General features: G+C 43.2%; 1 protein-coding gene across 1 annotated transcript in view; it reads left to right on the forward strand.

Moving 5' to 3' along the window:
- The window catches only part of LOC127641067 (von Willebrand factor D and EGF domain-containing protein-like), a 79108-nt gene that overhangs the window by 23257 nt on the left and 39586 nt on the right, over nucleotides 1-16265 (forward strand). Inside the window, 6 exon segments of the mRNA XM_052123823.1 lie at nucleotides 252-454; nucleotides 1026-1984; nucleotides 8516-8568; nucleotides 8570-8639; nucleotides 15339-15352; nucleotides 15826-15987. Coding sequence (XP_051979783.1) covers nucleotides 252-454; nucleotides 1026-1984; nucleotides 8516-8568; nucleotides 8570-8639; nucleotides 15339-15352; nucleotides 15826-15987 — 1461 coding nt within the window.

Below are 16265 nucleotides of genomic sequence, written 5' to 3' on the forward strand. Positions count from 1 at the left end.
TTTAAATGTAACTCCAACGCAACAGCATGCAAATTCATAATAATTACATTGCATCAAACAAGTACATAGTAGTTAAAGACACCTAATTTAATGATGGTCCAAGTTACAAATAACCCATCATCTTAAAGAAGTTTAAATAGCTATGTGTAAGTGTCAGCATGACCTGACTTTGAAGAGTTTCGTTTTATTTTAGTGTTAAACCAAGATACACATAAGGGTGAACTGAGGTTGAGGTTGTTTAACCCCTGCAGATTGTATTTTCCTCTGGGGCGTTTGTTCGAGCAGACATTAGTGATTGGGGAATGAGTCTGTCCATCAGGGCTCCGAGTCAGGACTTTAACGGCACCAGAGGCCTATGTGGGTTATTTGACCGGAACAGCAACAACGACCTGAATCACCCCGCAGGCACAAGCCACCGCCACAGTGACCTAGTGGAATTCATCCAGGGCTGGAGGTGAGAGTGATTTATTATATACTTTAATTCATTCACATAGTCTGTATCTTATTTTCACGTGTAGAAATACAGTGACCCCAAGGCAACACTTAAATGACCAAGGTAGTGATTAAAAGATCCGAATAGAGATCTCATACAGGTTTGGTGCTATACGAGAGTGAATTAAATTACAAAACTTTTGTGTCCAAATATTCTTTGGCGCCACAATATATAAAATGTAATTCTTCTTTTGATTTTGAAGTTTATAATATATATCGTCAGAAGTTTACACTGAGGTTATAATTTATTGTCATATGGTTCTGAGCTTGGAACTTCATAAAGATGCCGAACAAGTTGTAGAAGTATTTAGGAGACTTGGAAAGCAGTTCAGTGTCAGATTATAATTTGTTTCACCATTTAACCTTCATTTGCTCGTTTTAATGTCAAATGATAATTAAACGCAAGGAACGTCTCTAATCTAATGGGCTAACCTTTTTCGAACTCTAAATCCTCTCCAGACATTTCACTTGAGGGCTTAATTCAAAGGCTGATTTAAGACAGTCATATTTTTTGTTTTATTTCTCTATGTTAGGATCGCGCCTGGGGAGAGCTTGTTTGACAGCACGCCACCTGCCGTGGATGAGGAGATAAGGTTGAATTTCTGTGCTTGTCAAAATGGATATAGCCTGTCCCAACTTTCAACGCAGGCCTCTGACGGCCTATTAAACCCGCCTCCTGTTTCCCGCTGCGACACTTATGAAGACACAGATTACACGTCCCTGTTTCCCTTCAATGACGCCACTGCCGACTACTCCACTAAAACTGTCTCAGTCCACAACGTCCAGAAACGAGAGGCGGCAACTAAAGTCCCAGAGTTCACCAATAATCTCAATGACATTAAACCAAAGTTTCACATGTCTCAAGTCCTGGCTGAAAAGTTTTTGCTTACTGTAGAGGAGTTAGAAGTGGACTCATTATTTAACGTTTCCTCTTCTCGCTTGAATGAATCTAAGGTGCCTTTACCCACCTCAATTGGTAGACCCAAGAGAAAGACCCTTGAATTCCTGCCCGTTTACACCTTCCAGGCCCTAAGCCAAACTGACCTGGAAAGTCTCGCCTACTTCTTTTCAGATGACCACCGCTCTTCTAGTCGTCCAGCTCCCCGTCCGTCCTGGCCGACACCCAGTGGCCTCACTTCTGCCAAAGCTTTGGAGGTCTGCCAGTTGGCTCTTGCTAACTCAACCGTGGGCACAGTGTGCAAGAGTCTTCTTGGCCGGCGCCTGGAAGAAGCTGTGGATCTTTGCATACTCGATCTTCAACTGAAGGATGACCTGGCTTGGGAGGACGCCCTCGTGCCCTTCCTGGAAAATGAATGTGAGCGAAAGTGGCTGGAGAACCGGACTCAACGTTCTCAAGACGTTTCGAGAACATTGGAGGATATTGCGAAGGCCCTACGATGTCCAAACTTCTGCAATGGGAATGGCCAGTGTGTAGAGTGGGGATGCCAGTGTTATCCAGGCTACAGCTTTCACGACTGCAGTCTCACCATCAGTAAGTGCACATTTTTGCATCAATCTGTAGTTTCAAACATTGTTTTGAGGGATCCAGAGTCATTAGACATACTCTGGGCTCTGGGCTATGCAGCCATGTAGTTATGTACTGCTGCAGGTTATGTGACATGCCTACAGGGTGCTGTGGGATTTGAGTTGTGACCTCAGTTGTGGATCAATGTGGTCTTTGAGGTTTTTGACGTATTGCTTTGGAAAGCCTATATACTGTATGTTCTTTTTCTCAATGGATATGATAATTTCAGCCATTTTTCAGACTTTATTTAACATTTTAAAGGTATTTCTAACTGTTCACGCTGTTTGTTCCCATTGAAATCTGTTGTTGCTCAGAGATAGTTTAAGTGTTGAAACAAATGAGACAAACGTTTAAATATATTTGATTATATATTTATATAATTTAATAAAATATGTGAATGAATACAACGTATACAGAAAGCATTGTAGGTCAGATCATTTGGTCTTTGAAGAATTTGAGTTCATATCGAAATTGTTCAATATGACGTTAGATTAAATACTTGGGTATCTTGGCAAATCTGAGCACAGTTTGTAACATTGTTGAGATACTCTGAAACTCTAGACAAGACAAATATGATATTTGGATCTATTTCTCCACAGATCTTATGAAACATTTTCAAAATGTTCTCTCAATTTTCTCTATTTAATTTTATTGTTGTATAGTAGGGGAAGAAATAACTGTTTACTACTTACTTGATAGAGAAATATAATTCATTCACATATGCATAAATTATTTTATTGAATATACATTTGTGTATACATTTTTTTTTCTTGTCAATTAGCAATTGTCAATTGAGTTAAAAGTAGTTCGCTACACTACAAGCTATGAACAACAGGGCTTAATTACATCAAAGCATTATAATTTTAAAAATATGTAACTATCAACATTTAAGCAGATAAACATCATTATGAAAATAAATCGATCAAAACCATAGTGGCAAACAGCAGGGACATTCAAAAGCATCATCCTTTATATGGGTCATCTTCATGAATCATCCGAACAAACTGATTCTCTCTAAAATGAATCAGACTTTCCAATGCTTTATATAATATTATATATTTATATGCTGTTCTAATTATTCATTATCAAGTGCTCATTAACAAGTCCTCATGAGGAAAATTTTATATAAAAAAAATCTACTTTTAAAATCGCATCTCGAGACACATAAGTTCTATACCCTAGCTTTATATAGCGCAAGAACGTGTTTGGTCTGGACGGCGCTAAAGGCACCATCCTAACCTAAAGGAACCGGTTTATGATCTATAAGGATTGTTTTGTAATGATTTACATAGGTAGCAACTCCGTGCATCATGCGAGAGCACTTCTTGTGTGAATCACATGGCAGACTTGACTCACGATTGTTTTTTATAGAGTGTGAAGTTAGCATGTTGCTAAACTAATGACACAAAAGCACAAAAATATATAACTATTCAGTAACACTTTACAATAAGGGCCATTCATTAACATTAGTTCATCTGTTATAGCATTTATTAAACTTTGTTAATGCTAGCATAAAATTACAATTAGTTAATTGTTAGATCAAATTAGTTCATAGTGCATTCAACACTTTCGTGTGCTAAAAAAGCTAGATGCAGCACAACGAGTACAACATAACACTGATATCTTGAGACATGGTTTTTAGTTCTCTTTAACCTGACGAGGTGTCCAAAGCGCTGCTTCTGCGCAAGACACTGAATAGCAATGAAAAGCTAGAAGGTGTGGTACAACGATCAAAGATGTCCATCTAGCGCATGTTTACATGGGAAAACAGTGCAGATGGACACAACAACGCATTTGGTGTTAGCAGCTCCCAATTGTGTTTTCTTTTTTTTAATTATTATTATTATTTTAATTATTTGAACTGGAACACCTTTGTCACATCTAAGCCATCAAGCATGTTATCAGTTGATTGTTTTTGGCAAAGCAGCTAGGTTCAGAAGTGCCTTTATCTTACATAGCCAACCTTTACATCAATGAGATATAGTTATGCATGTATGCTAGCGCCGGGCCCAGTGCCAAGCAGACATGCCTGCTATCTGATTAGCATTGGAATCTTTGCTAAGCCACAATCTCGCTTAAGGATCTTTGGATGCTCCCTGGGGATGCTGTGGCGACGAAATGGGAGTTTTAACACAAATTAGCTAGCAGTATAGGAGAGCTAGAGAGGGCTGTTTATCACTGAGTGACTCTTTTCAACTACTCTGAGAGCAAGATCTGATTTATGGTAACCGTGCAAGGTAGCACAGGGAGGATGGCAAGATAAATCTGTCTAATTGCCCAACTGATCATCTGTTGATGCCTCATCTCCATCTGGGAGCTCCATCTATTTGTTTTTTTGCTTCACTTTTTCAAGCCAGTGGGGTTTCTTTTACTTCTGTTCGCTCTTCTTCAAGCTAAACATTTATAATTTTTTTAAGGCTTCATTTGGCCTGTTTGTGGTAACACTTGACTTAAAACTTGAACAATATTTGTGAATGGCTATGTTTGGAATAGCATGCTAACATACTACTTTTATAACTATTTTGGTATAATGTAGTATATGCATTGTAAATAGTATACAACAGTAATGCAGATGATCATCCTGTTGTCATTAATACAGGACGTGAAATGTGATTGTGGCAACATTCTTTAAGAATGATATTACTTGGCTCCTTGCAAGTATCACGTCAGTTCTGGAGTGAAATGTCCATTGTGTGGTGCTAAAAGCGAGTTAAACATTCTCCCAAACAGATGAGGCTTTTAAGGTTAATGCTCTGTCAATTTAAAATGAAAAAACCTACTTCTTTACACTTAACCTAACCAATAGTGTCATAAAAAGCTAATTTGAGAAGAAAAACAACCTTTTCCATAATTTTGTGGTGTTTCTACGACCCTTTTTACAGACATGTTCAATCATGTCATGAGCACTAAACTGTAAATCAGCTACTTTCCCATATAGTCTCGTGGCAAGTTCAAAGCTACTACTAACTGCAAATATGAAGTGTCATTGATGAGGCTCTTAAGAAATTATTCTGTATCACTACATCTCTTTATTTCCACATAATGGCAGGTAAAGTGAAAATCAAGTCTATTGAAATGGCAATCAGACTGGATTCAATGCCTGTGCATATCTGGGTTTCATTAAACAGCAGAGCTTTTTGTAGAACTTCACTACTGCCTTCATTCTGTCCTGGTACAGTATTTAGCCATGAGGCAGGAGTCACATTCTCTACAAAGGACTTTTCTCATATTTGGGTCTTTCTCATTTTTACACTAGGCTCAGCGATTCGTCTGATCGCTCCTCATTTGTCATTTCTCTTCAAACATAAAGCAAAAGCATTCGCCCTTGTGGCAGAGATTAAAAACCCCTGAATATCTCCCAAGCTTCCTTCCTGGCTGGTCAGGGACAGTGAGTGTATGTGAACACTGCTTCAGTGCTTAAGGCTTGTCTGGTTCATATTTGCATTTTAGGAGCTCAGGAGCAGGGTGAATCATGGGAAAGTCTGAAAATCACCTCGGTGCCCTGCTGAGCTGGAAATGCCCGATCTCTGAGTTGACTAGACTAAAGGTATATACAGTATATATATATATATATATATATATATATATATATATATATATATATGGAACTCCTGTAGATTGAAAGTGAGACTCATTTTAAGGTCCTGTTTTGTTTTTGTTTTTTGGGGGGGCTTGTCATAAGAACGTAAACAAGCAAAGAGCATTCCTCGCTCAGGTTCTCTCAGTAAATTTTTTTTCCTCCTTTTTAAAGGTGTACTTCTGAAGAAATGGATAGAAATTTGGAAACATATGTTTAAAATCATGAGCACTCGTGAGATGTGATGAGTTCATTCATTTCAGTTGCCTTATAAAAGCTCTTTTATTCTACATAGAGCAGGGGTGCCTCATGGTGGCATCACATTACCAGCTGAATACTACTCGCTTAATCTCAGTAACTGCCCTTTTATTGGACACTTTCATTCATTCATTAAAATTAAACCTGATTTACTGTGCATAGTACATTTCTACAATGGCATTGGTAACTGAAATCTACTGTTTGAATGATACAGCATCCAGGCCACTAGGAGTCAGTGTAAGCCAGTGTAAGCCACTTTGACATACTTTTTAAAAATGACTGAGTACACCTTTAACTTTTAGTCATGAAAAAGATTGTGAAGATCATGGCAACACTATAATCAACACTAATTTCTTTCATCTTGTCTTTGGGATGTTTCACGGAGGCGGGTCAAAAGTAACAGTCAAAATCAAAAGTAACAGTCATTATCTGGTGTGGCCACCAGCTGCATTAAGTACTGCAGTGCAACTCCTCCTCATGGACTGCACCAGATTAGCCAGTTCTTGCTGTGAGATGTTACCCCACTCTTCCACCTAGGCACTTGCAAGTTCCCGGACATTTCTGGAGGGAATGGCCCTAGCCCTCACCCTCTGATCCAACAGGTCCCAGACGTGCTCAATGGGATTAAGATACGGGCTCTTTGCTGGCCATGGCAGAACACTGACATTCCTGTCTTGCAGGAAATCACACACAGAATGAGCAGTATGGCTGGTGGCATTGTCATGCTGGAAGGTCATGTCAGGGTGAGCCTGCAGGAAGGGTACCACATGAGGGAAGAGGATGTCTTCCCTGTAACGCACAGCATTGAGATTGCCTGCAATGACAACAAGCTCAGTCCGATGATGCAGTGACACACAGCCCCAGACCATGACAGAATCTCCACTTCCAAATCGATCCCGCTCCAGATTACTAGTCTCAGTGTAACGCTCATTCCTTCGACGATAAACGTGAGTCCGACCATCACCACTGATTAGACAAAACCATGACTCATCAGTGAAGAGCACTTTTTGCCAGTCATGTCTGGTCCAGTAAAGGTGGGTACAAGCCCATAGGTGACATTGTTGCCGATGATGTCTAGTAAGGACCTGCCTTACAACAGGCCTACAAGCCCTCAGTCCCGCCTATTCTCTCAGGGATTGTGCATACCTGGTGTAACTCGGGCAGTTCTTGTTGCCTTCCTGTACCTGTCCCGCATGTGTGATATTCGGATGTACCAATCCTGTGCAGGTGTTGTTACACGTGGTCTGCCACTGTGAGGATGATCAGCTGTCCTTCCGGTCTCCCTGTAGTGCTGTCTTAGGCATCTCACTGTATGGAGATTGCAATTTATTGCCCTGGTCATATATGCAGTCCTCGTGCCTCCATGCAGCATGCCTAAGGCACGTTCACACAGATGAGCAGGTACCCTGTGAATCTTTCTTTAGGTGTTTTTCAGAGTCAGCAGAAAGATCTCATTAGTGTCCTTAAGTTTTTATAACTGTGACCTTAATTGCCTACCGTATGTCTATAAGCTATTAGTGTCTTAACGACCGTTCCACAGGTGCATGTTCATTAATGGTTTATGGTTCATTGAACAAGCGTAGACAACATTGTTTAAACTCTTTACAATTAACTTTAAATCTAGAAATATTTTTCCATAGATTTTCATTCAATTCCACCATTACGTAATGCTTCTTGCGATTGTAGTTCATTAGCTTATTTAAGACAATAACTACACTTGAAATTGTGTCTTTTTTTCAGATTTTATAATAATTGTTTGCTTCAAATCAAAGTTTGTAATGATGACATTGTTACAAAGTGTTACACCTCCAAAGCTGGTTGGTTTAATTCATGGCTTAGAACTCTTTTATGAAAGATTTGATCAAATCCATATGTAGAAAATGAATGGAAAACTACACCAATTTAATCATATTTATTATTTATTATTTTTGTGAACAAAATAAGATCATCAGGTGATGAGGCTAAGATTAATTAGGTCTTTTTCTGTGCTTAATTATACTCCTCTAAGGACAGTTCTCTTGTTATCTCCAGTATTGCTCATTCCGTGCGTGTTGACTTTTGTAGATTTTAACAATACTTTGTTGTTGCTTTATATACCTTGTTGGGTTTTTTCAGCCTAAGAGACTCATTTGTTGAGACAAACAAGCTTGTTTTTACACGTTTGCATTATTCAAGAGCTTCAGTTATTGAGAACATGTAATTCCCCTGTTGAATTTATACTGTAATGCTTGCAGTATGTGTCCATTCACTGTTTAATGACAAACAGAGGCAGGCAAGGTCAGAATCAGCCAGTTTGTTGAATATGTGGTAATGCATGATGGCACAAAGCCGGGATTGTCCTGTTTATTTGAGGCAATACACTTGGAAAGGACTGCACCTTTGAAGTTGCTTGTGTTGCTTTTTCCATTTGAATAAAATTGTATTCACTGGTGATTTGAGTTTCTGTGTTTAACAAGGCTCCAAGAGTGTCTTGTCAATGATAGTTTTTTAATTAAAAATGTGATTTTTGCAATGTAATTTCACCGAAAGCTATTTGTTTTCTACCTGTGCGAGATGGAAAGCAAAGAAGCGATGAATCCCGCGCTAGGCCACGCCCTTCATAAAGGCCACACCCATTAGCGACCAGACCGAATTGTGTAAATTCTCCACTCTTATTTTCTCAGGTCAGCCAATAGAAGTCACTGATCTGGAGAATGGTGGTTTATGTGACGTACTGAGAGTTCGACTGTGACAGTGTGAGGGTTTTTGGGCTGGGCTTCATCAACTCACCTGACCTCGCATGCTTCGGTCATCAGATTAAAGGTGAGAAGCCTGTGGATATATATTTCATATTTTATTATTAAGACTCAATTGGACTGTAATAGTACCATTTAGATATAAAACCAAAACAAAGGGGTCTCTATTTTTTTCTAGAACTATTCGGTCTATTATTTTTAATGGCTAAAATCACATTGAACACTTCTAAGCCTGTCGTCTTTAATATTTCATCAAAGAGGACTAATTGAATCTTTGCGTGGTTGTTTTTTAATACCTGCCTGCCATCTGTTTGGATGTTTAATTAAAAGAATGAGTGAAAAGATATAGGGGATATCTGATGAGATAAAGAAAGCAATAAAACGGTTATCAGTCAACAGTGCAGAACACATACAAAAAAAAAAAAAAACGAGTAATATGACTGGTAAATAACATCCAAAAACCATGTGCCTGAGGAAGATTAATCAACTTAGCTCACATGGAACCTCTTAAGTTGAGGTGAATTGAGTTTTTATTTAAACTCTCAAAAGTTTTATGCTCAAACTGGGTGGATGAACGTCATTTAATGATGCTGAATTGCTGCCTTCTCAGGGCTAGTCTTAAAATGCACACTTAACTAAAATGTATAATATCTCAAACACATTACCAAATTTCCAAGCTACCCACAAAGTACGTATGAATATGATCCCTGCATGCTGTCATCTCATTTGAATTTTGCAATTCAGATATTTTCGAATTGCCCCTTTTTTGCTGTCTCCTAGGGGGTATATTGCCTACAGTTTGTGGTCATCCCATTTGAGCAAATTTGTTTGACATTCATTATGCTATCTCTCTCTGTCTTTCCCATAAAAAATAAGGGGCCATGGGTGACGATTGCAATAATTTATCATTTTATGTCATAATTATGATACAAGAGGACTGCATATGCCTATTCTAAAGATTTATAATACCTTCTGATAAAATGTGGGTTGAAATTAAAGAATACTGCATCCAAAAGTTGAAATTTTGTCATTTACTAACCTTCATGTCATTCCAAACACCTTTTGTCACGGTATTTAATCCTATGTCTCTTCCTTGTCTCGTGCCTTGTTCTTAGTGTGTGTTGTGTGGGTGCGTGAATGTGTGGGCGTGTTGTTTGTACCATGATTAGCGCTCTGCCGCAATCACTCCTCTCACCAGCTGTTACTCATTCCCATTCCCTTTAAATTCTCACCACTCTCTCATCTCCTTGTCAGATCGTTGTTTGTGATGTCCGTGTTGTTCGCTTCTTCAGAGTTCCAGTCCAGTTCTCTCGTTGTCCCTGTTTCAGGTCCTGTTTGCTGTTACCCGGATTCGCCGTGTCTGTTCAACACTTCTCTTCACTCTTCTCACCACGATCATCTGACCATTGGAGACTCTACGCCACTAGACCATCACCCCGGACTTTTCCCCTATCTTCTCAATTTGACTGTCAATAAACTAATTGTCAACTTGCAACTTGCTTCCTAGCTTCATTACGTCACAGAACGATCTGACCACAAGATGGAAGCAGCGAGTAACAATTCAGACAGCCTAGAAGAATTCGTGATGAACAGCAGACTTCGTGATGGAGAACCAGGAGAAGAATCTCAATGACACGCTCAGGCTGTCCAGGCTCTAGTGGCGCAGGTGTCCGGACTCACCCAGCAAATTCAACTTCTGCGAGCTCCCACTGCGCCACCACGCACCGCTGATTCCTCAACCACCACCAGCTCCTCCCAGTCGGAGCCCCGCCTACCGGTTCCAGAGCTATATTCAGGTGAACCTAATTTTTGCCGAGCTTTTCTAACACGATGCTCAATGCATTTTTCTTTACAACCCAGAACATTCTGTGATGAAAGAACCAAGGTCGCTTTTGTCCTGACGCTACTTTCTGGGAGAGCTGCCCTTTGGGGAACGGCGTGTGGGAGAATCAAGATGAATGCTGCACCTCTTTTCAAGCACTCTCCGCGGAGATGAAGCGAAGCTTTCGACCGTGCTGTCTCCGGTAGAGAGGCAGCCAGAGTGCTGGCTCGACTTGCGCCAGGGGAGAGATCTGTATCAGACTTTTCTATCGAAGTTCGGACGCTTAGCGCGGAGAGCCAATGGAACGAGGAGGCGCAGTGGGACATGTTCCTGCATGGGCTGGCTGATCGCATCCAAAAGGAGATATACGCCATGGATCTCCCCACCAAGCTAAACGATTTGATCGCCTTGGCGCTTAGAGTGGACGCAAGGTTATCCAGAATGGAACAGCGAGTACAAACCAACCGCCCCTTGAGAGGATTAGGCGGTCAATGTTCTGGAGGCGGGACGCTGCTCAGCCCCGCTCTGTGATCCCGAGCCCATGCAGGTGGGTCGAGCCCGGCTTTCCTGGGAGGAGAAGGAAAGGCGGAGATCCCAGGGACTGTGTTTGTACTGTGGTGGTGCTGGACATTTTGCCTACAACTGTCCTTTAAAAGGATCCGCCTGATAGCAAGTATGAGGCTACTATCGGGTGGGATCTCCACGAGAAGACCTCATCCACATCTACCCTCCTTCCGTAAGTCTTCAATGGTCTAATCACCGCCACGACTGTCGAAAGCACTTCTGGATTCTGGGGTCAAGGAAATTTCATGGACTACACTTTTGCACTCAACCACCAAGTCCCCTCAAGTCTCTCACTCACCGGATCGCTGTTCACGCCTCAATGGCCAGAAACTTCCCACCATTTCCCTAGCCACTGAAGACATCACTCGCCACGCCAGGCAATCACACCGAGACCATCTCCTTCTACATACTGGACACTCCTCTTGCCCCCATCGTCCTTGGTCATCCCTGGCTCACCCATCACAACCCTAAAGTGGACTGGCAGTCTAAGTCTGTGTCAGCGTGGAGCACTCAATGTCATAAGTCTTGTCTTGTTTCTGCCTGTTCGCCTGTTTTTGTCCCTGTTTTTCAGGAAGAGGCGGTGGATTTATCTAACGTGCCCACGGAGTACCTGGACCTGAAGGAGGTGTTCAGTAAGTCTCGGGCGGCTTCTCTCCTCCACATCGCCCCTATGACTGTGCCATAGAGTTATTGCCAGGTACATCTCCGCCTAAGGGCAAGTTATATTCACTCTCGATTCCAGAGAGGGAGGCTATGGAGAAATATATTTCTGATTCTCTAGCTAATGGATTCATCCGCCCTTCCTCTTCAGCTGGGGCGGATTCTTTTGTGGGGAAGAAGGATGGATCTCTGCAACCTTGCATTGATTATCGGGTTGAACAACATCACGGTAAAGAATACTTATCCTCTACCGCTGATGTCTTCAGCTTTTGAGAGGTTGCAGGAGCATCCATCTTCACTGAAATTGGATTTACGTAATGCTTATCATTTGGTCCGCGATCAGGGAGGGGGATGAATGGAAAACCGCTTTTAACACCCCCAGGGGCACTTTGAATACTTGGTCATGCCGCTCGGCTTGTCCAACTCCCCAGCTGTCTTCCAGGCACTCGCCAATGACGTGCTAAGCAGACATGGTTGATCAGTTCATATATGTTTACCTGGATGACATATTGATTTTTCTTCTTCTCTCCAGGAACATGTGCAGCACGTCCGGCTAGTGCTTCAGAGATTGCTAGAGAATGGGCTTTTGTCAAGGCGAGAAATGCGCTTTTCATGCACAGTCTGTTCCTTTCTTAGGGTACATCGTGGTCGGGTTGAGGGAATGCGCATGGATCCTGAGAAGATCAAGGCTGTGGTAGATTGGCCAAGTCCAGAGTCTCGTAAGGCCCTACTGAGATTCCTGGGGTTCGCCAATTTCTACCGGCGCTTCATTCGCAATTTCAGTCAACTAGCCACACCTCTGACCGCCCTGACCTCCCCAGAACAACGCTCAGGTGGTCAGACGCAGCTGAGGCCGCGCTTGCCAAACTGAAAGGTTGCTTTGTTTCAGCCCCCATCCTGATAACCCCTGATCCATCACGCCAGTTCGTGGTGGAGGTCGATGCATCAGAGGTGGGGGTAGGCGTAGTGCTATCCCAGCGTTCTCCTTCAGACGACAAGATACACCCTTGCGCTGCTTTTTTCTCATCGCTTGTCCTCGGCCGAACGTAATTATGACATTGGTAACAGAGAGTTGTTGGCAGTCAAGTTAGCTTTGGAGGAATGGCGCCACTGGTTGGAGGGTTCGGGGTACCTTTTATCGCCTGGACCGATCACAAGAATTTGGAATATATTCGCACAGCTAAAAGATTAAACTCCAGGCAGGCTCGGTGGGCTCTTTTTTTCGGTCGCTTTGATTTTACTCTCGCATCACGCCGGGTTCCAAGAACATCAAACCCGATTCTTTATCACGTATTTTTGATCACTCCGAACGCCCGTCTACTCCCGAAGTGCATTTTACCAGAGACTCTATTCATCTCTACACTCACATGGGAGATCGAATCGAAGGTCAAGACGGCCTTAGAAGGGTAACGCCCGCTCGGTGCCCACCGAACCGTTTGTTTGTGCCGGAGGGTTACGGTCCAGCGTTATTCAGTGGGGACATTGTTCTAATGTGGCTTGTCATCCAGGAGTTAATCGAACTAAGTTTTTAGTCAAGCAACGATTCTGGTGGCCTTTGATGGTTCGTGGCGTTCACAGTTTTGTTTTGGCTTGCTCAGTCTGCGCCACTGGTAAGAGTTCCAATCGACCCCCAGACGGGTTACTTCAACCGCTGCCGGTGCCATCGAGACCCTGGTCCCATATCGCTCTAGATTTTATCACCGCCCTCCCACCCTCACAGGGACACACGGTAGTTTTAACCGTGGTGGACCGGTTCTCGGCATGCCCACTTCATTCCCTTGCCCAAATTACCCTCTGCCAAGGAGACAGCGGTGATTGTCATTGACCACGTCTTTCGGCTACATGGCCTCCCGACAGATGTGGTCTCTGACAGAGGACCCCAATTTGTGTCCAAATTTTGGCGAGAATTTTGTAAATTACTGGGAGCGACTGTTAGTCTGTCCTCAGGGTTTCATCCCCAGAGCAATGGTCAATCTGAGCGAGCCAACCAGGATCTGGAGAGAACGTTACGATGTTTGGTATCCAAGAATCCTTCCTCATGGAGTCAGCAACTGTCTTTTGTTGAGTACGCCCACAACACGTTACCAGTATCATCCACGGGCCTATCTCCGTTTGAGTGTAGTGTAGGTTACCAGCCACCTATTTTTCCTAGTCTGGAATCCGAGTCGCGGTCCCTCCGCTCACGCCTTAGATCCAGAGGTGTCACCGCACTTGGACTAGGGCCGGAGACTCTACTCCAAGTGGGGTCACGCACCAAGGCCAAAGCTGATGCGCCACGGTCTAGGCCTCCCGTATCGTCGTTGGTCAAAAAGTGTGGCTTTCTACTAAGAACATTCCTCTACGTTCAGTATCTAATAAACTTGCACCTAAATTTATTGGCCCGTTAGCTGTCACCAAGATCGTTAGTCCGGTGGCAGTCCGCCTCAACCTTCCTCCAGCGTACAGGAGAATTCACCCGTATTTCATGTATCCAAAATAAAACCCGTCTTTTATTCCGCATTAACCCGCCGGTTCGGTTCCCCCGCCGCGACTTCGTAGGCGGGGAACCTACTATTCGGTCAACCGTATTCTGGACTCAAGGCGGAGGGGCCGGATTTCAGTACCTGGTGGACTGGGAAGGTTACGGTCCGGAGGAGAGAGTTGGGTACCGGCCAGAGACATTCTGGATCACTCCCTTATCGATGACTACAATCGGCAGGTAAGGGAGCCTGGGAACGCCAGGAGGCGTTCCTAGGGAAGGAGTACTGTCACGGTATTTAATCCTATGTCTCTTCCTTGTCTCGTGCCTTGTTCTTAGTGTGTGTTGTGTGGGTGCGTGAATGTGTGGGCGTGTTGTTTGTACCATGATTAGCGCTCTGCACTAATCACTCCTCTCACCAGCTGTTACTCATTCCCATTCCCTTTAAATTCTCACCACTCTCTCATCTCCTTGTCAGATCGTTGTTTGTGATGTCGGTGTTGTTAAGCTCTTCAGAGTTCCAGTCCAGTTCTCTCGTTGTCCCTGTTTAGTGTCCTGTTTGCTGTTACCCGGATTCGCCGTGTCTGTTCAACACTTCTCTTCACTCTTCTCACCACGATCATCTGACCATTGGAGACTCTGCGCCACTAGACCATCACCCCGGACTTTTCCCCTATCTTCTCAATTTGACTGTCAATAAACTAATTGTCAACTTGCAACTTGCTTCCTAGCTTCATTACGTCACACCTTTGACTTTTTTCTTCCATAGAACACTGTAAAGCAGTTCAATGGAAAGGAGGAGGCGAGAACTGGCTTGACAATATAAATTATATTTTAATGTAATACTGAAACCAAAAGACACAAACACACATATGATGGACAACTGCCCGTAAACGCTCTCTCTCTGTCGCACCACCGTTCGCAGTTACCCTTTATCCCTCTCGGAGGCTTGATTAGCCTGATAAGGGACCGGGTGTGTAAAATCACGACACGGCCCCGCCCTCCGCCCTGTCACATTCCTCCATCGTTCTCTCAGGCCAGGGAACCCCGGCATGACGTACATCCCCCTCCCCCTCTTTCCCTGGGGGAGGGCGTGCCTTATGCCCCATCTGCCGGCAGGTCATCCCCGCCTTCCTGAATCTGGGAAAGGGACAGGTGGAGGGAAACAATAATGAAAAATAGGGGGGTACTACCTGTAACAGTGCAGTACCCCCCCCAACAAAACAAAAAAAACACTTACTCGCCAGTTCTCAGATACGCCGTAGCTTGGTCCTTGGCCACTCCTCCACCCTCCCATGGTCGACAGCCGCACCTCCCCGGGCGGATCGGAGGCAGTTTTGGTACCAGTGTAAAGCAGTTCAATGGAAAAGAGGAGGCAAGAACCGGCTACACAAAATAAATTATATTTTAATGTAAAACTGAAACCAAAAGACACAAACACACACATATGACGGACAACAGCCCGTAAACGTTCTCTCTCTCTGTCGCACCACCGTCTGCAGTCGGCCTTTATCCCTCTCGGAGGCTTGATTAGGCTGATAAGGGACCGGGTGTGTAAAATCACAACCCGGCCCCGCCCTCCGCCCTGTCACAAACACAAAACAAGTATTTTTGCCAAATATACTGGCCACTCTTTTCCATATAATGAAAGTTTAAGGGGATTGGGGCTGTCAATTTTTGGGTGAACTATTCTTTAAAGGAAGAAAAATCTATTTTCTTTTATATGTTTTTTAGCACATGAATGGAGTTTGGATCCCTGACGAGGAAAGAAGAACCAAAGCTTCCTTCCTCAGCTCCAAGACGGTGGACTGCTCCATCCCACGGCTTGGCAACATAGCTGTCGACACCATGGACTTCATCGCCAACGAACAGCCCTATGCCAGATGGGAGATTAAGGTACGTGTCTGTCAAACTCAGAGAAGGATGTATCCATACTAATGATTAATTTTCCACTGCCTTTTTTTTTTATATACAGTTTTTGAATTAATCAAATTTATGCCACTTCCATTGTCATGACAAATCCAAACCCTCGTCAAAATCCAACCACCCTTGAAACCCAAATGAAAGAATATGTTGTAATGCCTGATCAATAAGCATTATACAAAAGTATAACACGCAATAGCTTGTTTTTGCATTGAGTTTAATAAGTTATCATGCAGTGGATTTCCGAAACA

The sequence above is a fragment of the Xyrauchen texanus genome, chromosome 50, assembly GCF_025860055.1.
Source record: "Xyrauchen texanus isolate HMW12.3.18 chromosome 50, RBS_HiC_50CHRs, whole genome shotgun sequence".
Classification (NCBI taxonomy): domain Eukaryota; kingdom Metazoa; phylum Chordata; class Actinopteri; order Cypriniformes; family Catostomidae; genus Xyrauchen; species Xyrauchen texanus.